The following is a 25,528-nucleotide window of genomic DNA, read 5'->3' as shown; positions in this document are numbered from 1 at the left end:
AGCAGGAAAAGGTTTGAAAGCACGAAACGTCATACGCTGCATGCGCCTTATGGCGTCAGAGTCCGAATTGCCCTGTGCATAGAACAAAGGGTGCGTACAAACTCATGTCGGAAATATCACGACGTTTAACACTCAGCCAGGTGCGCATAGAAATAGCACGCGTGATGTAAGAACAGTGACGAATTTGTAATAGAAAATGTCACAAAAAAGCTTTAAAGCCGGAAAAAATATGCAAGCATAACCGGTCGCCCCATAACGAATCAAGAAAACAAACCATGGGTGTCGTTTTGTTCGTTCTTGTTTTTTCGACTTTCAGTCATGTTCTTCATTGCAAGCAAAGTGAGTACAACGCGTAACTTACGGAAGATTTATTTGTCTCGTTCTGAAATTTGTCCAAATGCTTTACGCTTGCGGTAACTCCGTAAACGATTAGTGGTTGTTACACATACATCTCGAAGCTCGCACGTGTAGCAACTTGATAATAAACTTAAGGACATTAGTGAAACAAAGGCCCTACGAAATTAAAATATCCGTATCACAAGTGACGTGCAACCAAGAAAATGTGGCTACATTCAAAAACCTGATTCAGTTTCTTAAATATATTTATGCATTACGGATGGAACACTTATAGTATACGATTTTTTTAGAGTTTTTTTCTGGACAAGCATGCTGTCCATAATGTAGCTGTTTGGCATACACGGTCCCCTTTGAAATTGATCATTTTTGTGCGTTGTTTCGGTTCTAGTTAAGACGCAGCCGATGCTATAAGGTAATGGGACCAATCAGCAGCGTCCAAAGCGCATGTCAGGAGGTCTTTTATGTTTATGATTGGTACAGCCATGATAGAACACGTACAGGGTCATGACGAACACTATGATGGCGCGCTTTTGAAGCTGTCTGATTGGTCACATCAGCTCGTAGGGACGGCTGAGTCTCGACTTAAGTCGAAACGGCATATAAGTTATCTTCAGTATAACCCTATGTTGAAAGGGCGGTTGGTGAGCATAAACTTAAAATATCAAATTTTCACTTTTTGGAACGTATTGGAAAAAAATAAATCTATTTTCTCTCATATTTAGAAGGTCATCAATAACTTCCATTAATGCAATATGTATGTTACAAATATAAGCTGCGACCTTTTACCTTGAAAGTCCTATGATGCATAAAATGGATTATAGGGAATTGGCGAGCGAATTGATGTGTTAAGTGACATATTTTCCCGCTATATTTAGCGGAGAAGCTGAATGGCTGCATAGGTCGCGTGACGTTAGGTCACGGGGTGACGATTTTCGCCGCTATATTTGTCGGGGAAACCGAATTGATTATGGTGAAAATAGAATTAATGCAAAGGTGCAAGCGTGCTCGACAATAATGACGAAAATAATCCGTGGAGAAGGGGAACAAGGGGGACGAGGGACAAACACACATATCTGCAAACCCAGCTAGGTGACTGGTGAGCGACCGAAAAAAAAAGTGAAAGCCGTTTACAACTCCCTGTAACGCCGAATTAGAGCGCAGCTCTTGAGGAGGAAAAGGGAAGGGTACTGGGGGAGGGGGTCACGTGACCTTTGGGGGGTCACGTGACCTGGGGGTCACGTGACGATGACAATGCCGATGATGTCATCACTGGCGTCACTGATGACGTCATCACTGACGATGACGATGCGGATACCTATGACGTCATTAGTGACGTCACTGATGACTTCACCAGTGATGATGACGATGACGATGCGAATGTCGGTGACCTCATCAGTGACGTCACTGATGACGTCATCAGTGATGATGACGATGACGATGCGGATGTCGGTAATGTCATCAGTGACGTCACTGATGATGTCATCAGTGATGATGACGATGCGGATGCCGGTGACGTCATCACTGATGATGACGATGACGATGTGGATGCCGGTGACGTCATCAGTGACGTCACTAATGACGTCATCAGTGATGATGACGATGCGGATGCCGGTGACGTCATCAGTGACGTCACTGATGACGTCATCAGTGCCGATGACGTCAACGGGGGGTCACGTGACCTCGGGGGGTATCCCCAGGTCACGTGACCCCGGGGGGGTCACGTGATCTGGGTAACCATCGTGAGGGTAACCATAGTAACCCTTGTGAGGGTAACTCTCTTGACCCTCGTGAGGGTAACTCTCGTGACCCTCGTGAGGGTAACTCTCATAACCCTCGTGACCCTCGTGAGGGTAACCCTCGTGGAGGTAACCCTTTTGAGCGTAACTAACCCTCGTAACCCTCGTGAGGGTTACGAGGGTAAGTAACCCTCGTGGCCCTCGTGATCCTCGTGAGGGTAACCCTCATGAGATTAACCCTCGTAACCCTCGTAACCCTCACGAGGGTTACGAGGGTTGCGGTTACGCCGACGGTGACGGCGACGCCGGCGCCGCTCAAGCCGGGAACGGGCGCCTAAGAGCTGCGCTCTAAAATCGGCCTGGTCCTGCTATCGAACCAGGGACCTCTCCATTTCCAGTGGAAAGCTCTACTAACTGAGCTAACCAGGAGTTTTCTGATAATCGTGCTAACCAGGAGTGTGTAGAGCAAATGTGCCTTATCTGCTGCCACCGGACTAACACAAACAAGCCGTTTGTTTTGCTGACGTCTAACTCCTGGTTCGCTCAGTTGGTAGAGCACTCCATTGGAAATGAAGAGGTCCCCGGTTCGTTACCAGGAGCAAGCGAATTTTTTCGGTCGCACACCAGTCACTTAGCTGTGTTTGTCTTTTATCACATCCTTATCCAGGGATTATTTTCGACTGAATTGGTGACTATGGTCCCAAGGCGTGAATTTTCCCGCTAAATTTAACAGGAAACTGAATTGGTGTAAAAGTCACGTGACGTCACCTTCCCGTTAAATTTAGCGGAAAAAATGAATTGATGTTTTTGCCACAAGAGTTTAATTTTCCCGTTAAATTTTTCGTCGAAACTGAGGGGACGTAAAGGTCACGTGCCGTCCCTTTGTCCAAAGTTTATAGGTCCCGTGACGTCAAGTGACGTTACGTGACGCCACTTTCCCCGCTAAATTTAGCGGAAAATGCCGGGACGGACGGAGTGACTGACAAGCACTATTTTGGGATTGGGGCGTAGCGTTAAAAAGCATTTCCTGCTTTAAAAAATAAATCATTGACGACATGTTGACTACCACTTTCTTGTGTTCAAGAGGTTTCATTTCTACAATAGATGACAGACTAAAAAGCACTGGGCGTGCGAACCCCTTGCATCTTACTATCGTTCTGCAGCACTTGGATGTGCAGTTATCCGAATCATGAAGCGAGCGGCGTGATCACAATAGGCGATGCTCCCTGAGCTTCTCATTTAAGGCTTTTTCACGCACTTGCGGTTGCTTACGAACGAGTTCTTGTTATCTCTATACGACGAGGGTACACACTGGCACGCTGGCTGCATCGACGAGGTGGCCCTGAATCTGCATTCCGCGAGAGCGAAGGTTTTTTCGTAGTATTTGCGATATCGAACGTATCTCCTATTTGTGAAAAGGATGGTTTATAACGTTGTCAAAGAGATTTTCCGAAACCATAAACAACACTTAAAAAAAAAAAAGGATGCCCTATAGAAATAAGGAATACTCGGAAATGTTAGTTAAAAGACGAAGTGCGCAGGCGAGCTTGTGGCAGCTAATCAAGTCGTTTAACACCTGAAACTGTGGTGAAGAAAGGGAGAAAAACAACAGCATTAAAGGGAAGCTACGGAGGTTCTTGAAAAAAAAATGAGTTAGAAGTGAATTCTAGTGTATTGTTACCTCTTGAACCCGAATACCAAAACCATTTGCCGCGCAAGTATTGTTAAACGCGAGAAAAACGGGAAAGACACTCGCTGTCCGTGACGTCATCGACGGATCTTTTGGCTTGCGAAGGCTAGGGAGGCGGGGCTTTAGCCCTATTTTCAAATTGCTCTTATGGCTCTCCGGCGCGTCGCATTGAAATATAATTGTGATATCTGTTATTCTAATGGCCAAATGGGCGCAATTCAAGCGTTTTTTCTCAAATGTAGAAGTGCCTCATCTTCCCTTTAAGTTGAGGAAAAGACACAGACACGGAAGCTGAGTTTGAGACGCTCCCTGCTTTGTTGCTTTGACTAAACGTTTTTTCGCTTTCGGCGCCACAGTCTCAAGCGCTAAATGACATGTCTCGGAAATCCCAAGCCTTCCATATCTCCCCGATAGACGGCGCCAATATGTAATCTCGTCGTACGAGATCACAAGATGTTTTAAGACGCTCGGTCGCAGGCAGTCGCAAGTGTGAACCAGCCTTTACAACTCTCGGTAATCATAGTTCATTCTAATAATTTTGCTTGCCCTGGCGGTTTGCTTCGTTTATAATTTCAGTACGCCAGCCCGAACCATCGCTCGTGTATCCCGCGTTCCTCGAAGGCCGAGGGCTGTCCGGAAGTCGCGTCCTCAAGATCAACGAGGAAATAACGTTAAACCTGAAGAAAAGTTCTGTCCTAGCCGACGAGTTTCTAGTGAGGAGCTATGTTGACGGCATGCTCAAGCACACATATGTAAGTATTGTCCACACTCACTGGCCGATTAAGAGACGTAGGATGTAACGAACCTTGGTAATGTAATTATTGCTTAGCAGCCAATAAGGATGACGCATTAGCAGATAAGAGCAGCAAAGATTGAATCACGCTATAACAAGCGTGAACGTGGTAAGCCACGCCCTGTGGTTTGCATAAGGATCATGGCCAACACCGTGCCATGTCTAGGGTACCTCAATGTCCTTCCGTTTAGGGCGATGAGGTTCCTTGTATGGTAACCGAGAGAAGAACAACGAAGGGGCGTGTCTTTCAAGCACCCGCCCTCCAGCTCGCGCTCTACGCCTTCCCCCGTGCTTTGGCAGCGCTAGTCCGCTCGAGGTGTACCAGACTCCAAAGTCTTGTCGAAGGTACGGAGCTTGCCTGGAGACGGGGCAAGTGAGACCCGACTGCGCGCCCCCACATGGAAATATTAAAATAAGACGGAAACGAAATGCTTCCGTAGCATATTCAACGCCAAGAGCTCGCACTGGATATGCAGTTTCACGTGATTCAAAAAGGAAAGAAGCGTTTGGAACAGTTAGGTCAGATATCGTCACCCTACTCATGAAGGCACCCTACTCACGTTCTTTAACGCGCAACTGCTTTTAATGAGAGCGCCGCAAAGCCACATCGGTAGAGGCGTTGATCCAGCGTTCGCGTATATAATATCATAATACTAGAAGCTTGGGGATTATCTAAAACACGATTCTTCTTAACAGAAATTTATTTGATATTTAGATGGATGGGTCTTATCTTGAAGAGGACCTGTTCCACGACGAGGATGCAATGGCATCCGTCACCATATCGGATGAGGAAGGGCTGCAAGTGGTAAGGTGATTTTTGTCTTATCATCTATAAATGTACATTCATAGCACTCTTTATTTGGTACAGGCAACTTTTACTAAGCACTTCCTCAACGAGTCACAACAGAAAGGTTAAGAAGAACAGCAGGCATATTGTAAAAAACAAACAAAAAAACAGTCAAATAAAACTTGTTTCATATTAAAAATAAAATGTCAGAATTAGGACTCAGACGTAATGAAGGACATGCGCACGGACAATTTAAATGTTTATAGTCTGAATCAATCATATTACTGTGCGACGTGTTAACCCGCAAAAATATGTTTAACCCCACAATTTGGAGTGCTAGTTATGGATAAGATTGATCTCGAATGCACCGTTCATTGCTACAAGGAGAAGCTTATTAAACCTCATCGTCAAAACGTATTCAATATCTATCTACAGCAGGAACTACACAGACTTATGCCGCTTACGAATTGTGTTTCCTTTCTTGCTCCTAACATCTTAGACGACAGATAGTGCTAAATAATATATATGATCGGCTGGATATCAATATTTAGTCCCCGCATAAGTGTTCAAAGCAGTTGTTCATTAAAATGAAAACACAACTTGTTGCTCCCAATTTTTTCCCAAAAACGGCATTCTTATGTAGTTTCAAACAATTTGTTGCACAATAAATTGATAAAGCTTTGACCTAGATTCTTTATTTCCTTTATTGAAGAAACTTCAATAAAATGTGTCTATGGTCGCATTTTGTTTCAGGAAGGAATGATCGGAAACAAGTTAAGAATAGTGCCGGCGCTTGAGCAGGAACGGTCATCTGATGGCCGCGTTGCCCATTGGCTACGTGAGATTCCCGACTCACACGGAGGTCTTCATAATGACTATGGTGTGTACCTTAGCATCTCATGCTTCGAAATCACTATCGAGCAAAAGTTTCTACGAATGAAAGAGCGCTATGTCACGCACCTAAACTGGAGCGAAACGTTACAAGATCATTTCAAATCGCCAAAATTTAACAAGACAGATATACTCCATACTTTTCCAAACTCCAGAATGTCATCACCAGCCCGTCGCAGCACCTTTGGTCAAAACGTCCGGGGCGCGTCTCTTCAACAATAGAACAGAGAGCGGCAGCTGCGTGCAAGAAAGGTGGCGCTTTAAATCGCTGGGGACGAACACCAGAGGGATTCAGTTCACACTATATGTGTCGTCAATGGAAGTCGGCAAACAAGCGCCATCTCGAGTCACCGAGGGCTTAACAAACACCGGGCGTGGCTCACTAGCTTTACGCTCTTTGATTCGCGGTTTGCTTTTCCGCTTTGATGCAGCCCGCGCCAATGTAAAAGCGGAAAAAAAAACGTACTCTATCCTAGCGCGCAGCTCTTAGGCGCCCGTTTGCGGGTTGAGCGGCTTCGTCGTCGGCGTAACTGCGTGACGTCACGTATGACGTCACGACGGCCATGAGGGACCTCATGAAGGTCACCGGTGACGTCACGCGTGGCGTCACGAAGGCCACGAGTGATTTCACAAGAGTGACAGTTACGTCATGAGGGCCACCAGTACACCTTAATAGGTGGGAACAGCGCAGGAAAAACCGACGAAGGACGAGTAGAAGAAGTGCACAAACACAGCGCTGACTAACAACTGAATGTTTATTTTCAAGCGAACCAGAAAGTAAACACTGGGTGTGGGGAGGAAAAAACACAGAAGCCAAAAAAAAGGAGGGAACCCGATAAAACAAGACACTACCACGCCATATCACTATCACACACGTCTGCCACAGTTCTTGATAAAAAACACTTCGTCAGCCCCCAAGTTAACCGACGGAGCACTGACGCATTCTTCCTCCCCCCTTGATAAAATATAAAAGGCCTCATCAATCTCCCGGGCAGTCTTGTTTTTGTTGCGCGCCAAGATCGTCAACTCATTGAACAGGGGGACGCAGCCGCACCTACTACAATGTACCGCAAGGTGGCCAGAGGGTGAGGAACGGAGAGCAAGGGAATGCTCCCTCGCCCTCACGTTCACACACCTCCCTGTCTGTCCAATGTAAACCCGACTACATGTGAAGGGGATCTGGTATACAACCCCTACTGCGCATGAGACAAACGGATCGCGGTGGTTAACATCACAGTGGTTATCCCTGTTCAACCCTCGGTTAACGGCGGAGCATACTCGAGATAACTTCCGGGGCGCCGAAAACACCACAGGCACCTTATACTTGTTGGCCACGCGCTTGACTTGATGTGAGAGGGCGTGAATGTAGGGCACCACCACTGGTCTGGTTGTCGGTTTTTGCCTCGCCTTAGGACTGGTTCTACCTCCGAACACCTTAACAAGGGACTCAGCCACTCCCACAATCATCGCCACCGGGTATCCCGCAGAGGTCAGCCTAGACACCTGTGAAAGCAGGCTGTCCTCACACGGTGGCATGACTTGAGCAAAGGGGCGCGCATACCCGACGTAGTGATCGCACGCTTCACAAGCTTTGAGTGCGCGGAGCCGTATGGCAAAAGCCTCTTCTTAGAGCGTGGCTCATAGGCCCAACAGGTGTGTGACGGCTGAAGAGTGAGCCTCAGGTCCAAAAACTGCAACCCCTCTCCCGTAGGTGTCTCGTACTTAAACGATAACCCGGGGGAGCATTCGTTAAAGGAAGCCAAGACTTCCACACACACACTATCCCGGTTGGGGCCCAGGCTATCTTTAAACACAACAAGGTAGTCGTCAACATACCGAAAAACTCTCAAAACCCGACAATCCAACGACTCCGCTATGGCTCTATCACACCTCGCCAGATATAAATCACTAAGGATAGGCGCCACACTCGACCCAATACAAATCCCACTCTTTTGCAGGAAAATTTCGCCTTCAAACGTGATATAGGTGGAACTCAAGTAAAAAGTCAACAACTCCAAAAAGGATTCCACCGCCAAACCCGTCGAGTTCATAAAAGCCACCGACCCACTGGACTGAATGCACTCTTCCACCGCTTTCATCAATTCACCATGGGGTGTTGAGTAGAACATATCCTCGACATCCAGAGACACTAAATCACACCCTCCCGGATTGTCTTCTCGGAGGTAATCCACAAGGGCCTCAGAATTGCAAATACGAAAAGGATCATCCAACGTGAGCACACACAGGTGGCGCTGAAGAAAAGAAGATACATGAAGCTGCCAGGAGTCTCTCTGGGTAACGATAGCTCTAAAAGGCCTGAGCTCCTTATGTGTCTTCACGGAGAAGAACACCTCGAGATTGAGGCCCTTGGCCCCCGACACAGACTTCCCGAGGCCCTCCAACCCAAGGTGGCCAGAGGGTTCCTCACCCTCTGGCCACCTTGCGGTACATTGTAGTAGGTGCGGCTGCGTTCCCCTGTTCAATGAGTTGACGATCTTGGCGCGCAACAAAAACAAGACTGCCCGGGAGATTGATGAGGCCTTTTATATTTTATCAAGGGGAGAGGAAGAATGCGTCAGTGCTCCGTCGGTTAACTTGGGGGCTGACGAAGTGTTTTTTATCAAGAACTGTGGCAGACGTGTGTGAAAGTGATATGGCGTGGTAGTGTCTTGTTTTATCGGGTTCCGTCCTTTTTTGTTGGCTTCTGTGTTTTTTCCTCCCCACACCCAGTGTTTACTTTCTGGTTCGCTTGAAAATAAACATTCAGTTGTTAGTCAGCGCTGTGTTTGTGCACTTCTTCTACTCGTCCTTCGTCGGTTTTTCCTGCGCTGTTCCCACCTATTAAGATGCTTAACCAACTCGCCCAACTCTCTGCCGTGTTGAACCACCAGTACACGTCACGGGGGTGACGAGTGACGTCACGAGGGTCACCAGTGACGTCACAAAGACCACGAATGACGTCACAATGGTCACCAGTGACGTCAAAAGGGTCACATGTGACTTCACAAAAGTCGCCAGTGACGTCACAAAGGTCACCAGCGACGTCACGAGGGTCACGTGTGACGTCACGAGCGTCACCAGTGACGTCACGAGGGCCACGATTGACGTGTGACGAGTGACATCACGAGGGTGACGACTGACGTCACGAGGGCCATGATTGACGTGTGACGAGGGCCACCAGTGACGTCACGAGGGTCACGATTAACGTCACGAGCGTCACGAGTGCCTTCACGAGGGTAACCAGCGACGTCTCGAGGGTGAGCAGAGCCATCACGAGGGTCTCGAGTGATGTCACCCTCGTGAGATCACATGGGCATACTTTCCCCTCCCCTCATTCTCAAGAGCTGCGCTCTAATTCGGCATTACATTGAACTGTAAACGTCTGTAACTGTTTTTTGTTTAGTTCACACGGATTGCAATGCTTGAACCAGACATCTGTGCTTTAAGAATTTACCTGGTGCAGCTTACTGCATCTACACAAAACCTGTTTAAGCGGTATGAGCTTCATAACGTTTGAGGTTTGAAAACTGGCAAAACAAAATTATAATGGTACTGTTTGTGCTCGTAAATTAAAATTCCAGTTGGCTTCTACTGGTATAGCAAGAACGCTAAAATATTTGTACATTGTGAAAAAAAATTGCAGTTTGACCTTAGAAACGAAAATAGTCCGACAGAAATCATTTGATGTTTGCTTATGTTTGATTAAAACATGCTTATGAAGGTTTCAGCACTATAAATAAAAATAATTGTAAAGATAGGCTTTTCTGATGGGTCTAAATTAGGTCGATATTTATAACTGGATTATCGACATGTTTTCGTGTTTCTGTTTTCGATTAGTTATAAGTGGGGACGAAACAAAAAGCTTACACCGACGTGTCGTGATTGTAGCGTGAGTCATTAAAACATTTTTAATTGGATTGTTTCAGTGATGCCTGAGAGATCCTACCACAACGTCACAGAGCGTGCCGAAAAATTTGGTAATTTTTTTTATCTATCACAGCGTAAATGATTCGTGAAATAAATGGACGTGAGCAGGATAATTGCGGAAGTGAGATAATTGTAGTCGGTTATTGAGTACTAATGCAGAAGTTCTGCTGAACGCCACCCTAAATATGTTCAATATGGCCTCCACCTTAGAAAAAAAAAGCAGTTTCACTTTAGTATCTTCCAATTTTAGTGTGATTTTACCTTTCATGAAATATTTGATGTTGACATATATACCTGTCTGACAATATGGCAGACCGAAATAATTAACAAGCAATTAAGGTACCCTGTTAGCCGGTAAGCACAGACAGGGCGTTGGAAGTTCTACGTGCTCCCGAGCCAATAAATCGCCACTCTTTTATTGTCTGGCCACGCTCTTTGTGCTCAGCTACGAGCAAAGCGCATGATCACATGGCGCAAGACAGGAAGTGGGCTGGTCCAATAAGCGCACAGTTTCGATTGCACTGTCCGATAAGTGGCAAATGAAGCACAAAAAAGTGTGGGTTGCAATAGTTGATCAAATGTTTGTGCCCTCGTATATGAAACTTATATTTAAATTAATAAGTTGGACATTTATATTCGCGTATGTGTATGAGAATGAATGAAACGAACTCGATTGTTTTTGCCAGATGTTTACAAGGTTGAAAAAATCTACCCAGAATTATTTGTAATGGTTGACTCAGTATTTCGTCACCAATTCAAGAAAGAGAAGGACATGCTCAAATATCTATGGCGCACATTCAACGCGGTAAGTAGGAAATAATATTGCGTGCGCTTTGTTTATAGCATAATGCCCTGTTCATTCCAAACATTTACCCGAAAATCTTGGTAGACGCAAAAATCTAGACAGTACTTAATTTATTTCGAACGGAGTATAAATAACACACGCCATTACGCACGCTTTCTAGAGGTGAAATTGAATTTGCGAGAAGTGAAGTTAATTATAGTCAGATATGCCCGATTCAAGAAGTTTATTTTTAGGAATCGAAACTGTCAAATGCTATGTAAAAATAACTACATTTTGACAAACACGCGGCGCGTTCTACGCCGTAAGATTGTGCGCCGATGTGCTTGAGAGGCAGATTCAGCTGGTTTTAGATGATAGAACGCTTGGTGTTCTTTAAAGCGACCAGAATTATTTTAAAACGCGAAGTTGCGGTAAGTCTTTTGAGACCTGAAACAAATTTGGGGGCTATATGGGCCTCTCGAAAGGAAACGACATTGCTAATCACTTAGACATTTAAGATAAAATCTTGACTAACCTTCTACATTTTCAATCTTTGGGGCATAATGCAGTTGGAAAAATGACGCTGGATATTTTTATAGTCTGGTAGTAGACGTGAAAGTTTAATTAAAATATTCGCAGTAGGCGTTACCGGGAGAGAAGTGTCATTTTGTTAAGGGCTTTAAACGGAAACTGCGCAAGCGAAGAGCGTCACTGACTTCGATTCCTCCGGATCCCGCTTGAATGGCACTGCTGACGTCACCTGCTGCGGGGGTGCTTGGGTTTCACATGTTGTGCGGAGGGACTGATGTGACGGGCACTCTTCGCTGGATCAGTTCTCCAAGTGCATTAGGCTCCAAAAACTCAACATTTAAGAAAGTTATCATCTAATATTATATATTATAGTACTCTCTATTTTCGGGTGCCCTAAAACGTTAAATAACACCGAAGACATCAAATCAAATCAGAAGAGAAACAGTAAAAATAACAAGAGGCTATCCGAAACTGAAAATGGCGAACACAGTTATTTTACTAAACATAAAAATTAATATACATAAACATATCGAGAAACATATTCACATGTTGCGAGATGAGCGAATGTTCGTAAAAATGACGGCAGTATGTTATGTAATGTCTATAATCGAGGAAGTGATCGAGTACTGAATGGTAAAAGAGTATAAAAGCAGGCAAACTGTCTCGTAGAGCGGCTTTGAACATGAAAGTTTACTAACAAGCCACGAAGAATCAGGCAAACCATTTCTAATTTTAGGCAGGAATATCAAATCACGGACAGTCCTTCTGTGAGATAAAAGCTTCAACAAAAATCTTGTTAATAAGTATTCGGAGTCACCATATGCACACCGTCCAATGCATCTATCTAGAGCAATTCTAACGGGTCGTTTTTGCGCATGCTCAATATTCAACGCCCGAGTTACAGACAGAGTTCCAAATCACAGAGGCTCATTGAATCCTCCAAACAACTAAAGAATTGAAACCAAGTATCAAGCAATAGGGCATTTGAAATGCTTAGTCAATCGGGATACAGTCCCAAGAACTTTCATTGCAGAACCGGCATCAAAAGATGCACAATATTTAAAGTTTTATCCGCCGTCAATGTACTACGCGCCAAGATTATTTAGAAGTGTTATCCGTTCAATTTTTTTTGCTTCAATATGTTGAGTATAATTAACGTTTGCATGGCGTCGGCACAAATAAATCACTTTTGTTTTTAAAAGGATTAAGGAATAAATAAGTGTGTTTAAACCATTGTAAAATATTAGACACCTCATGTTGCGTAATATCGCGATCTAAAGGGAAATGGTAAGCAACTTGATGTCATCGGAACAAACACTTGTCGAAGGGTTTGTTGAAGTTTTTAGACAGAAAAAGTTATCGAAGTTCTGCCCCCACTTGAAAATGTTCTTTCTGTTGTCTCCAAAACAAATACCCTGCCCCTCGTGGTATGGGACATCGAATTCGTGCTCCACAATGTCGGAGCTCAACCCCACATTTCCTGGTTCAGGATTATCCAAGGGTGCGGCAGGCACCATGTCTCGGGGGGTTGAGGATACCGATAAAGTACATGATTGATTTTAATTGCTCCTCCTTGAACCAAGCCAAAACACGAGCGGGTTACTAATCCCGCGAGTGAATCGAATACAAGAACGCTGCGCAAAGAGGCACTTGAACGAGCAACGGCCCTCCGACCAGTCTAAGCTACGTCTTCGGTGTCGCACGGGTGTTCTCCTGGTTCTGTTTTGTCGTGCGTGCTCTGGTGGTTCGGCTGGCTCCACGCCATGTCCACGCTTTCCCGCTTCGCTAAGTTCGCTCCATCCATCCGTTCTACCAACACGACGCAAAAATGACAGAATAAGAGCGAAATGTTAGAACCTATAGAGTAAACCGTACGTTTCCGGTGGGACCTCCGGACCGGCCTTCCTCTTTTTATGACCAGGAATCAACAGAATCACGTGATGCTAGCTCTCTGACATTAACATATATTCCGTATTGCCTGGACGAATCGAGGACTCCGCTTCCTGCTTCTTCTTAATCTTAAATCACCCTTACCCGATAAGCGCGTCTTTGTGGTACTGAATCCTGAAAGTCTATACAGACGTCTTATTGCTGCCTTGAACAAATCACATCTCAACAACACTTCAAACGCGCGCTTCTATACTCAGCTGATAGCTTAATCAACACAACCAATCATGTTGGCGCTTTTTGCGACGTGGCTTCTCCTTCAGAGTTCTTACCAGTCAATTCTGCATCTCACTGGCGTTGAAGCGACGACAAGATGCCCCGGACGCATGAAACCCCGGTTAAAAAAAAAATGGCAGCTTCTATAGGGGCATTAAATCGTGAGATTATGTGCATCCATCAGTCGCGACTTCATAGCTAAATTTCTCGGGAGGACATGGTTTACTGTATAATTGTACTTGAATTATATTTCCCTGCTAATATTAGCGAGAAGTGTTTCCCCGCTACACTGAATGCATGTTTAGTGACACAAAAAGTCGGACGACGAGCGAGAGAGGCGAACAGCCAGACCGCGTCGTAGTTTACGCGTAGGCGAGCAGTTTGTATAACACCATAGAGCTATTACAATAGATGCTAGAGGTTCAGGTGGAGCCAATGTGCCGTTGAACTTTGAAGCAGAAAGCAACCAGTCTAATTTTGATATCCGGTAACGCCTTCCTAGGGAAAACGCAAATACGTTTTCTCTTCGTGCCCGATTATGAGAGCAAATTCTGGTCATTGTTGTGACGGAAGTAAAAGTTTGGAACTTATTACAATCGAATGTACAAAAATATGTATCAATTATAACTTTTTTTCTTTAGAATTCATGGCGTCAAGCACTGCGCTAAAATAGCACAGTACGCACAAATACCGTGGAAGCCAATACTGGCAACTCCCGCGGAAAACGGGCGAAAAGTGATTGCAGCGCCCCTGGCGAGCTCGGAGTCTCCGCTAGCAGACAAATTCTCCAAAATGCATTGGTTTTGCCAATCTCCGTGCGAGGTGACCAGCGAAAAAAAATTGTCACGGACATTCGCTGCTTTGAAAGTTAAAAAATGGGTGCCAGCTCATGAGTGTAGGACATTCTCTTCGCGTGGGAAAGATGTTACAGCTTTCTGGGTGCAATTTCGGAGTTCTCCCGAAGAAAACATTCTGTCACAACTTATGTAAGCCAAGCAAAACACGAATGTATGCCTTCGCGCCGTTTCGTGAAAAAGGGAAATGTACAAATATTACAGAACATAGCTTCGTTTCAACTTTATTGTTCTTATCAGTCAATTCGTTTTGTAGTTGCAATTCCCATTTCTCATGAATGTCTTGCTTATAACCGTTTCGTCGAACAGGCGAGCTGGCTAATCCCGTTAAGATCGTCTCCGGATGAAGAAGCAGAAGTCAATTTCGAACCACGTACGTTACGGCGATGTCAGTACGCTCCGAAAGAAGTCGTTGTGCATATGCAAATCTGACGCGATTATAGATTAACAAAAGCAGAGTAACGAAAAAAGCAGACTTCTCGCGCTTGCAAAAAAAAGAAGGGGAGTGCGTAGTAGCCCCGCGAAAAAAGGTGATTTCAGTCACGTTATTTACAGTACACAAATTCCGATTGTTAGCGCGGGGACGACCAACATCTTCTGCTTCGCTGCTTCTTTACTTCTACGATAAAGGCCCACACCCGTTGAACCGTCTCCACTCTTTCCATTTTTGAGTCTTCTTTCTTTTATATTTATGAGGCGACGGCACTCTGCCGCGTTATTTCTTCCTCCTGCTTATATGTTGCTGTGTATATATTTTGTTTTCTTTTTGCTTTTTTTTTTTTTTTTTTTTGCCCGACGTGTTAACCATCGCGTATCTTGCTTTGTTTGGCTTAGTTTTTACTCCCTTCCCTTCGCTTCGGCGCTTACTACCCCCGGTTCGTCTGCGCTAGGCCCGGGCATTTTGAGGGCCGTCTGCAACTTTGCTGTTGTTGTTGTTGTTTTCTTCCACTGTCGTCTGCGATAACCTCCTATTTTCGCCTTCGATTGAGTTTCTAATCCAAAATCGTCATACGTGCTTTTTGATATTTATTAAATATATTAAGAAGTGTAAGCTCGTTATACATTTTTATTCAAATTTTATTTGTGTACTCCGGCCGGCACGTCTGCTACGGGTCATCGTTTGTTGATCAACCAGCCGCATTCGAGCATACACCAGAGCATGCTTAGAGATGGCAGGCATGCTATGTGCTGCCTACCATTGCAAGAACAAGTTTGTGCGATGTGGTGGAAAATCTTTCTTCTGCTTCCTACGTCAACCTACGGACACCTACGTCAACAAGTACTTGAATGCACTTTTAAACTGCTTCGTCAAGCGAGCGAACGAACAACCCGCCAAAGTCACTGGAAAAATAAATTCGAAAGCAAAAAAAGGTTACTCACTGCTAGCACATATAGAAGATAGCTGCCTGCGACCAAAACATTTCTGCGACTCTCTTTTACCGGGCAGTGTGAGCTGCACTACGTTATTTATTTCCCCTGTTTTGTTTTTAGTTCGTACCTACGCCGCGAAAGCAAATAAAGAAATGTACAACAAGCAGCTGAAAAAAAAAGGGACGCTTTCTTCTTTTTTTATTAGTTTCGTCTGTTGCTTCCGCTTTGTTTGTCGTGAACTCAACACCGGTGGCGACCACCAGCTACTCATTTGCTGCTTTCCATTTTTCTTTCTTTTTTCTATAAGCGCCGCAATGATCGTCGTCGTTGAAATAGTTTTTTGCTAGCTTCTTTGCTTTATTCGCCGTTGTTCGCCTCTTTCCCGTTTCTTTTTATTTTCGTCGGGAATGGCGACACCATTTTTTCTGCAAAGTTCGGTAAGTGTTTGCACGGTCATTTTTATCCTTACTTTTTGTTTTGTTTTTATGCTCCAGCAGCTCGTGCGCTTGCTCTGGTAATATTAACATGTCGTTTTTGCATATTTTAATAATTACGACGTAGTTCGAGTAGCTAAACGCCTTTTTTTCGCTTCCCAGACGCGTTTCAAACGCGTGTGATCCCCTGAGAGGCGTTTGAGACCGCTAAATAAACTGCTCTATCTTTGTTTATGCGCGCGTTGTTATTCGATTGTCGTTGCAGTTGAGATCAGTGAATTCCGCTTTGCAAGCGAACTGACCGTAATAAATTGTTTCTGCTGTTAGGGTGACGATACGGGACTCGTAAAGCTCGAGGACGTCGCGGAGCCTATACTTTTCCATTGCGACGACTGCTTCCGTGGACTCCGAGTCCGCTAGAGGCGCCACTGTCACGTTCGCCGCCGCTCCTATGTGTTTTCGGAGGAGTTTCCAGTATTGGCGAAGCTATATCGTATTTGGTACGCATGTGTAATACGTGTTGACGTTGCAGACTGCTATTAGGGGGCACCTATTTACGCCTATAGTCAATGCTATAAGCCCACAGAGTGAATGAACTTGACAGAACACCAAAAGGATGCTAATATATGTCAAATCAAACACTCAAAACAGACGACACCAACGAAGCATGAAGCTCTGGAACGAAGAAAACGTACTGGATTAGTAACAAACTATTACGGCTTATTCAAGCTATAATAGCTTATTCAAGCTGTTGCGGCTGGGAGAAACCCTACGCATTTTTCAATTGTTCTTTTTCCTTGAATTGATAGCTTGTTTTTACATATTATGCTGTACAACATAGACCTGCGCCTCAATTTTTGCTAACTTTACCATCGCTCAGTAATAATAAAAAAACGTTTAAATAAATTACGCGTTTATAATGCGAATAAAGCTACAAGTACCCCTTAGGAGTAAAGAAACTAGCTGATTTCTATTATTCCCTGTTGAAGAGAAAAATATCACGTACGTTTTCTCATAGGAATACACAGGAAGGCTTGAAAAGTAGACAGGCTGCTGTCTGCTTCAATTTGCAACCGGAAGTCCCGTAGAAGCTAGCGCCAGCTGAGCCTCTAGCGTTTATTGTAATAACTCTATGTATAATACCAAGCTTAAGAATAGCTATATGGCTATTAAATGTTCCCACAGAATTTAGCGTTAAGATTTTTTCTCGAAAATTGAAGGAAACACTGAACTAGTGTTTAAATGGTATAAAACTCTACTTTGGAACGAATTGGCTCCAAAATGACTCCGCGCTGGGGCAGGCCTACTGCGCCGAGCTCGAGGTTGTTTTTGCCATTACGGGTGATAAGGCGAATTTTTTAAATATTTTTGTTTATGCTTATTTGTGATTCAATGGTCTGCAACAAATCACTGCGATTGGAGCAAGATATGCGCACTAATATATAATAAAATAAATCATATGAGCTGATCATGGTAAAGTTTTTTTTCATGCACCAGAAATTTACTTTGATCACAGTATTTCGTGCGAAAAGAGTCGTATGAAGAGGTTTATGCTTTGAATTAAGTTGGTAATATGATTTCATGGTATGTTTTACTTCACTGACGCAAACATATTATTTACTATGCATAGAGCACTGAACATTTTTATTGACGTTGCTAGAATTACTTGAAGATTCTAATAGACACTGCTGCCGACGGCACCACTGACTTTTCGTGGATCAGGGCATAGCCTCCTCTATACTTACAAAGCCTGGGAATTCGACGACGGAGCCATAGAGGGCCCGGTCGCAGAGTTGGGACGCCAGGATCTGGTAGCACAGAACACCGAAGAGCCATTTCTCGGGGAACCTGGACGTCAGCGTACAGCTTTTGTAGCGGCGAGGATCCGAAACAAACGTGTTCGCTCTGGAGAAGTGTGTTTCGGCGTCTCGCCGCAGTGGGGCGCCAGTCACGTGGCTGTCCTTTCATCCGTTGTCTGCCGCTCCACCTTTTTAGTTTAGGCGGCCGCTTCTCGTGGCGATCTGCAAGGATTAGGCAGTATAGAGGAGGCTATGATCAGGAGTACACGCACGAACGGACGGTCAATTTATTTAATTTGCTCGCTCGAACGCTCGATCGCGCCGTCTACGACGCAGGAAATTCATGTAGAGCTATGAGAATGCCATCGCGGGTTCCTATGCACACCTGATAAAAATAGAAACGTGTGCTGACAATTCTATAAAGCAATTCAGTTTTATTAGGTTTACTCAGCAGTTCCAACCAAATCAATTTTAATTTAGGTTTACTTTGAATAGTAAAGTTTTTAACATGAGCCCAAACTATCTTAATTTCAGGTGAACCTAAGATACTTGGGCGTTGGACATCCGAAAGTGCAGTTTAAATTTAGGGGACTAGAGATACTCACGGTAAGTATTTCTGCTTACGTCACTTTATATGGAGAGACCTGATTCAATCATGAAATTCTGCATGAACTTGTAAAAAAATCAGACCTTGCAAAATTATGCCGGGAGGTTTATCAGGCTTTACAAATTTGTATTAAAGATTTCCTAAAACTTAAACTTACGCGGTTTATGCAGGTGAGTTAGACGGCCAGGGAAACATTATATAGGGGGTAATGGTTATGATAAGTCAATTAATTACCTAAAATTTGCCAATCAACTTTTTAACTATTGAAGATAATGATATGGTTCCAATCAGAAACTTGCTGAGCGTCAACAAAAACCACTTCATATGTAATATTCACAAAATCTTGGGGCGCGTGGGAAACGCGGTATTTCGCTGAAGTTAGTAGTGAGTAGTCACGCTCTTGCAACAGACATAAGTTTGTTAGTGAAGCGAAAAAAGAGAGAGTGCTGGTTTTAAGTACCTCATCATCCCTGTTTTCGCACTGCAAGCATTATACCCGTTGCAGTTGTGATAACTTTGGCATAATGACGTACTTTCCACGCCCTCCCCCCCCCCCCCCCCCCAATATTCTAAGAATGTACATACATAGTCGTTTTTGATGACACTCATGAACGGGTTGGTTAAACCATATGTTGATTTTCACTACTTAAAAAAACTCATGAATGTATTGCAGTTAATTACCCTACTTATCGTGACGTTTATTCCCCTGTATTATGCCCCCCTGGCCATGTAACTCACCTGAACATACGGCATTTGTGTAGCTTTCTGGACTTTTTAAAACAAATATGTAATTAAACAACGCCCTGTATATCTGTCTGACAACGACTACATTGTTTCGCCAATATACTGTGGAGCGCGCTGTTTCTAAGCTCCCATTTTAACTCGGTTAATGCCAGAAATTCAGATTAACAGATTTTATAAAAAGGTAACCACTCAATAGCCGAATTCACATATATTCTGAGTTTTAGCTACTATACCTTAACTTTCGTAGAGTGGAACCAACCTCCCTTGTGCTACTGCAATGAACCAAAATAAATTGAAGTAAGAATGATTTCTACAACTTCGTCTCCATCTTATATAGGTATCTATGCATAACAAAATTTAGCGCTGCTATCACCCGGATATAGAAAGTACTTCTCACAAATTTATAATACTTGCCACTCCCAAGACTATACGCTACCCTGCTATATTTATTTGAATTTATTCATTAGCCTTAAATGTATCTATTGATACACTACACGGGGAGGAAAGCTAGTAAGGGGAAATACTGGTAATGCATTCATACATATGAAAAAAAAAAGAAATGTGAGAAGCAAGTTCTTTAAAACTACATACGCCGATGATCACACAAAAAGGGCCAACTAAAAAAAAGAAACAAACTAGATACAATTTACGTAACACCGTTCAGGCATACATTAATGTAAATAGAAAAATATATGGTTTGAAAAAAAATGGCGTCTTGGAGGGGGGGGCAATAAATGATAAAATTATTAGTCTACAAACCCGTTTAAACAACTCCAAGTTTGATATAGTCACAGACATAATTGGAGAGACTACTCCAGTATTTTATGAATAAAGCGAGTGGAGAATGTGGGAACTAGCACGAATATATGGTCTAATGTTTAGACCCTGCATCACCGAGTGATCAAGTTTTGGCAGATTTCTTTATAAATTAATTAAAGCATTTATATTACCTCTTGCCACATTGTGGCACAGCCGGCAAAAGAAAGATTCTTGAAAATCAAGACTAATGTGGACAATGCAATAGATGGACTACAGTCAGTGTACACCCTGAAGGACTTCGTGAATGCAAACAAGAAGGACTACGGTGTCTACGACATAGTCTACATGGTCACTGGGTAATCACTTTATATTCTTGATATCCTTCGGACTGATTAGTTGTCGTTTGGTGAGTTGGAGCATTAAGCACGATGTCAATCAAGTGCTTTATTCATATGTTTGTTTTTATGATCAGCAGCATGCTTAAAAACAAATGAAGACAAGCTTTTAAAAGTGCTTTGCAAGGGAAGCAGGATACTTTATCGCAGTTGCAGTGGAATAATGACGTTGCTTTTTAGAAATGGTCGAGATGTTAATTTTGTTTTTTAGATTTAACGGCGGCTTTTTGCTGTTGTGAACGCATTCCAAAATATTCCTTAGCTTTTGACGCTATTTGCGACAAATTAGAGAAATAGGGCGTGGCGGATTGAAAATATAATTCATAAATGTATTTGTAAAAACATTCATACCTTCTTTAAATTCAGGGATATTAACTTGGAATTGCATGTCTAATATGAGCCCACATTTTATATCCGTTCTATTAATAGTGAAATATTTATGAAGGTCAAGGCACATTTATTTTCATAAACAATAAAGTCGTTCAGTTATATATTTGAACTGGTCGCCAATGGAGAAAAAAAGATTGCCGGAGAGCCTGACTCCAAACGAACCATCGAAGGCATTAAGCAAAATACCCTGACGAGATACTGAGGCAGAATACCGGAATTTCGCATGTCACCGAAGGCTGCAAAACACCCGAGACAGGTGTGAGCGGTACAAGGAATACTGCTGCGTGCATGGCCGAGAAAGAACGCTTCGCCGTACTTCTAAAATATGCATTTTTACCCTTGTCCTGTGTGTAATAGATAAGAGTCGACGCTCGAACATTATAGACCGATTGTTCAAAATACCGAGTAGAGTAGACAAAGTTCCCAGTATGGCCTTGACGACTCACTCTCGCACTCTCGCCTTAACCAACTTCCACGCGACACCTTTCACGCTGCTCGCTGCTGCCGCCATCGACTTTCGCTCCTGTTTTCTTGACGCTCGTTCTTTGTTTTGTGGCCGGCACAAGTTCGCCGATTAAACCTCTACTTTCAGTCTTCCGTTTGTCCATCTTTTTTTTATTCGCGACAATACAACATTGGCAAGATAACGGACGTAGCTGTAGTCTATGCACCATCGGAATTGAGCCCTAATACATAATTTTAGAAATGTAAACGGTTGGACCTATGAGAATGTTCAAAAGATGCTGTCCAAAGTATTTTTCTGCTCGTCTTACCTATCTGAGTTAAACTTAAAAATATAAAAGAATTACTGTACAGAAGAGTTTGTGTTCTCGGATAACACGTACATTGAGATTCACGTGAACCCGGAGAGACTATGATCTTCTACGCCTTCCAGAAGAGCTTTACATGCGGAAAATGTCGAGGAATATGTCTGATATAACCGCGGCCAGAATGACCAGTTTCTCATTTATTACCACTCTTCCTAGAAGAACCCCATTGCCTCAGCAGTTTGTAATATATACTATAGATATACGGAAGGAATAAGAGAAGAAAACCGGAACTGCATGCATAAACAAATCCACGTTTGTGAATTAAAATCCCGGGTACTTAGTTAAAACGTAATTTACAGAGAGTGACGACAAAAATAACAGTAGCAGTTTAGAAGAAACCTCATTTATGGTTGAATCACTAACATTTCACTCGCGTGTTTTTTCATGACGCATGCAACATCAAGGAGGGACATGTATGTACAAGAAGACAATAGCAATATGGGTAAGTCGCTCGCGTCATATATGGTAATTACAACTAAAATATGTAATCTATAATGCCTCAAGCCAATACAAATAGTAAAATATTTAATCACGATTTAAGACCTGAATCGAGGTTCCTTACATTGACTCATCTTTTGGGTTCCCGATCAGGAACTGTAATTCATCTCTACACTTCCAGGGTTCGCGTTTGTAGCCTCGGCATGCAGAGATACCAAAGTGGGTTTAGGTGAAGACCAGGCCTACACTTATATGGGAGTGCGCGTCATGACTCATGAACTTGGACACGTGTGAGTATAATAAATATTTTATAAAGCGTTTTTAGATGCAGATAATAGATGCTACGTGACTCTCGTCGAACTCTAAAGGATTGCTAAGCACCGCTACTTTTCAATATATATATATATATATATATATATATATATATATATATATATATACCAGGTGTTCTGTTTTAATCCAAACGGATTCATTACCAAACAATCGTAAGACGTTGTTTTGTTCTCGTCCACTTCTGCGTCCCTGAGCCTCAGGTTTTATTACCATGAATCACCACCTGCTAGCTTTCATTTTAAAGTATTGATGCACTAATACGGTTTGTGCAGGTGACTTGTACGTCAAGGGGGACATTATGTGAGTGGCTAATCTTTGCGATAAGTCGTATAATTAACTAAAATATTTAATTAACTTTTTAACGAGCAAGTTCAATCATAACGTTTCAATTAGAAACATGCTGAGCATATTCGAAAATCACAATATCAGTAAATTTCAGAACGACTTGAAGCTCGTGGGAAACTCCCGGGCGCACTAAAATTACCATTCGTGCTGCTGGCCCAAAGCTAGCAATGGCGAAACGGGATGATAATCTGGTCACCCGCGTTTGGCCACTGTAGCTTTGCGCCTGCCGCACGAGTGGGAACTTCATTGTCCCCCCCCCCCCCCCCCCCCATTTTCCCACGAGCTTCAACTCGTTCTAAAATTGAATGGTATAGTGGTTTTCGAATATGTTCAGCATGTTTGTCATTGAAACAATATGATTATTTTACTAATTAAAAAGTTAACCATACAATTTTAGGTAATTGTCCCACTTGTCGAAAAGATTAGCCACCCGTATGAAAATCCCCCTGGCCGTATGGCTCACCGGCACAAACAGTCTTAGTGCGGCGTTTTCGAATGTTTTCTAATAAATATGTTCAAATCAAAATGGTACACCCTATAGTGTATATATATATATATATTTCCCCAGGACACCTTTGTCAATATAGTTTCTGAGACAGACCTTACGTTTTGTAAAGCGGTCAAGGGAAATAATATTATGTAACATAAAAGAACAACCATCGTAAAATGTAAGTATAAAAGGCACATTTTGGAGAATAAACCCCTGGCACCTAAGACAGAATAAAGGATATAGCAAGTCGTGTTTCGGAGGAAATGCCAGAACTACTTTTTGATATTGCTGGGTGTTACTCAGAATAGGATATTACATCCAGTCAAGTACACTTGGAGCAAATAGTGCACGCCTTATAAATTTAACTAAATACTAATAATTTTACTCCTTCACGCTTCACAGAATGGGATGTCCTCACGACGGCGAACCCGGAGTGCCCGAATTTGGAGGTGCCGGGTCTACAGGGTGTCCTTTTGACGACGGATATCTCATGAGCTACCACACGGACAATCTTAACCAATTCAGATTCTCCACGTGCTGTAACTACTTGATGAGCCTCATGTCCTGGTATGATCACTCTACGGCCAAGTCACACCTGTTTTTACACTATCAGGGATATTTAATGTTGCCCCATAATAAATTCGGGGACACTTCAGCGGTATTCGACTAGAAAATGACTGTTTGATTTGCGAAAGACACTACGATCTTAACGTGACGATGCCTTCAATGAGTGCTCGAACTGCCATTTCATTCCAGTTGCCACGGATGGATTGAAGCAGATGTAAACATCTATGTTGTCCCCGCTGGGTGTTCTTAATGTTGCGTCTTGATTCCAGAGTTGTTGGTGCGCGAGTTCCAAACCTGATATGCGCGGACTTATAATCACCGAAAGTATAAAAAAAATGTGCAGAGCGTGGAACGCGTGAGGCAGGACCCCCTCGGGGCCTCCGGCCACGCCTACCTGATGCTCCAAGAGGGGGAGATCGGGGCTGCCGAGCGCGCAGCCTCTCCTTAGTTGCTCGTTCGCGTCACCCTTTCTTTTAGCAGCCACTTTTCGCGGTTACAGCCAACGCCGGCGTCGCTCCATGGGACATTGTTTGCTTTCGCCTTTCAAAAAATACGAGGGATCTTAGGAGGACTAAAGTCTTTTATTTCCTTCTTTGAGCGCATCCATTAAAAATAGAAATTCAGGTTTTCATATTCACTACTGACGATTTCCATGCATGTGCGAGAAGGCAGTAAGAGTGAAGGATAATTCCATGCTGCAGATCTCATGTGGTTGGCGTACCGAAAGGCAGCGAGTTTATCTACAGTCATTGACATCTTCAGAAATGCGAGACTTGTCAAGTGCCTAATCTTAAGAATGGTATTAGTCGATGGGAACTTCGATGAACAAAACCACTAAGCGAGAAGCTTAAAGATTGTAATTCGCACCCAGCGTTTTTTTAAATTCTCAGTTACGCTGTTTTATAATCATTTCTTCTTGTACTTTTTTTTCCAAGGTCTTAAAAGGTGGTATCAAATTACACATAAAGAATTCGTAGATTGTGATAAAATTAAGTGTTGGACTAATTATTTGCACGTCTTGAATATGAAGAGCACAAATGGCAAGGACAAAAGCGGTAGAGCGAGTCGGGACAAATAATTAAATCAGTCGTTAGATCTTTATGCAGCGGGAGTTTAATTCTGGAATAGTATGACGACATTGTTATTCACTGTAGATAAGCAATTTATCCAGAGCAGTACGACTGCTAGCCTGGGGTATTTAACGTGCACCACGCAGTAGTGATACACGACCGCACGCCGGTACGATGCTCATCCAGAAGAAAACGGGCAGGGGTAAGAGAGGACCAAACATTAGGAAGTTAAAAACATTAAATATTGACATTAAGAAGTAAAAAAAAAAAAACAGAAAAAAACGGCGGCCTCTGCGATAGATGCACATCGTTTGAACTTACCTGGTGACGATAACTTTCTTTTCCCGAGCACTGCTTCGACTGGCTCGCTTACGGCAACCACGAGCCCCAAACTTGTGCCAAGCGCTCTCGCATTTGTTTTAACGGACATAGCACATGCAGCA

General features: G+C 43.4%; 1 protein-coding gene across 1 annotated transcript in view; it reads left to right on the top strand.

Moving 5' to 3' along the window:
• The first annotated feature begins 275 nt into the window (after positions 1–275).
• The window catches only part of LOC115319557 (venom metalloproteinase antarease-like TtrivMP_A), a 43,088-nt gene continuing 17,835 nt past the window's right edge, over positions 276–25,528 (top strand). Inside the window, exons 1-11 of the mRNA XM_040211067.2 lie at positions 276–339; positions 4,360–4,535; positions 5,292–5,381; positions 6,117–6,243; positions 10,181–10,231; positions 10,868–10,986; positions 18,652–18,723; positions 20,441–20,583; positions 22,247–22,284; positions 22,462–22,570; positions 23,851–24,015. Of these exons, the coding sequence (XP_040067001.2) occupies positions 276–339; positions 4,360–4,535; positions 5,292–5,381; positions 6,117–6,243; positions 10,181–10,231; positions 10,868–10,986; positions 18,652–18,723; positions 20,441–20,583; positions 22,247–22,284; positions 22,462–22,570; positions 23,851–24,015 (1,154 nt within the window). The remainder of the gene's footprint in view (positions 340–4,359; positions 4,536–5,291; positions 5,382–6,116; positions 6,244–10,180; positions 10,232–10,867; positions 10,987–18,651; positions 18,724–20,440; positions 20,584–22,246; positions 22,285–22,461; positions 22,571–23,850; positions 24,016–25,528) is intronic.

The sequence above is a fragment of the Ixodes scapularis genome, unplaced genomic scaffold, assembly GCF_016920785.2.
Source record: "Ixodes scapularis isolate PalLabHiFi unplaced genomic scaffold, ASM1692078v2 PGA_scaffold4__175_contigs__length_147842914, whole genome shotgun sequence".
In the NCBI taxonomy this organism is placed as follows: domain Eukaryota; kingdom Metazoa; phylum Arthropoda; class Arachnida; order Ixodida; family Ixodidae; genus Ixodes; species Ixodes scapularis.
The sequence above is the reverse complement of the archived record's forward strand: the minus strand, read 5'-3'. Positions and strand labels throughout refer to the sequence as shown.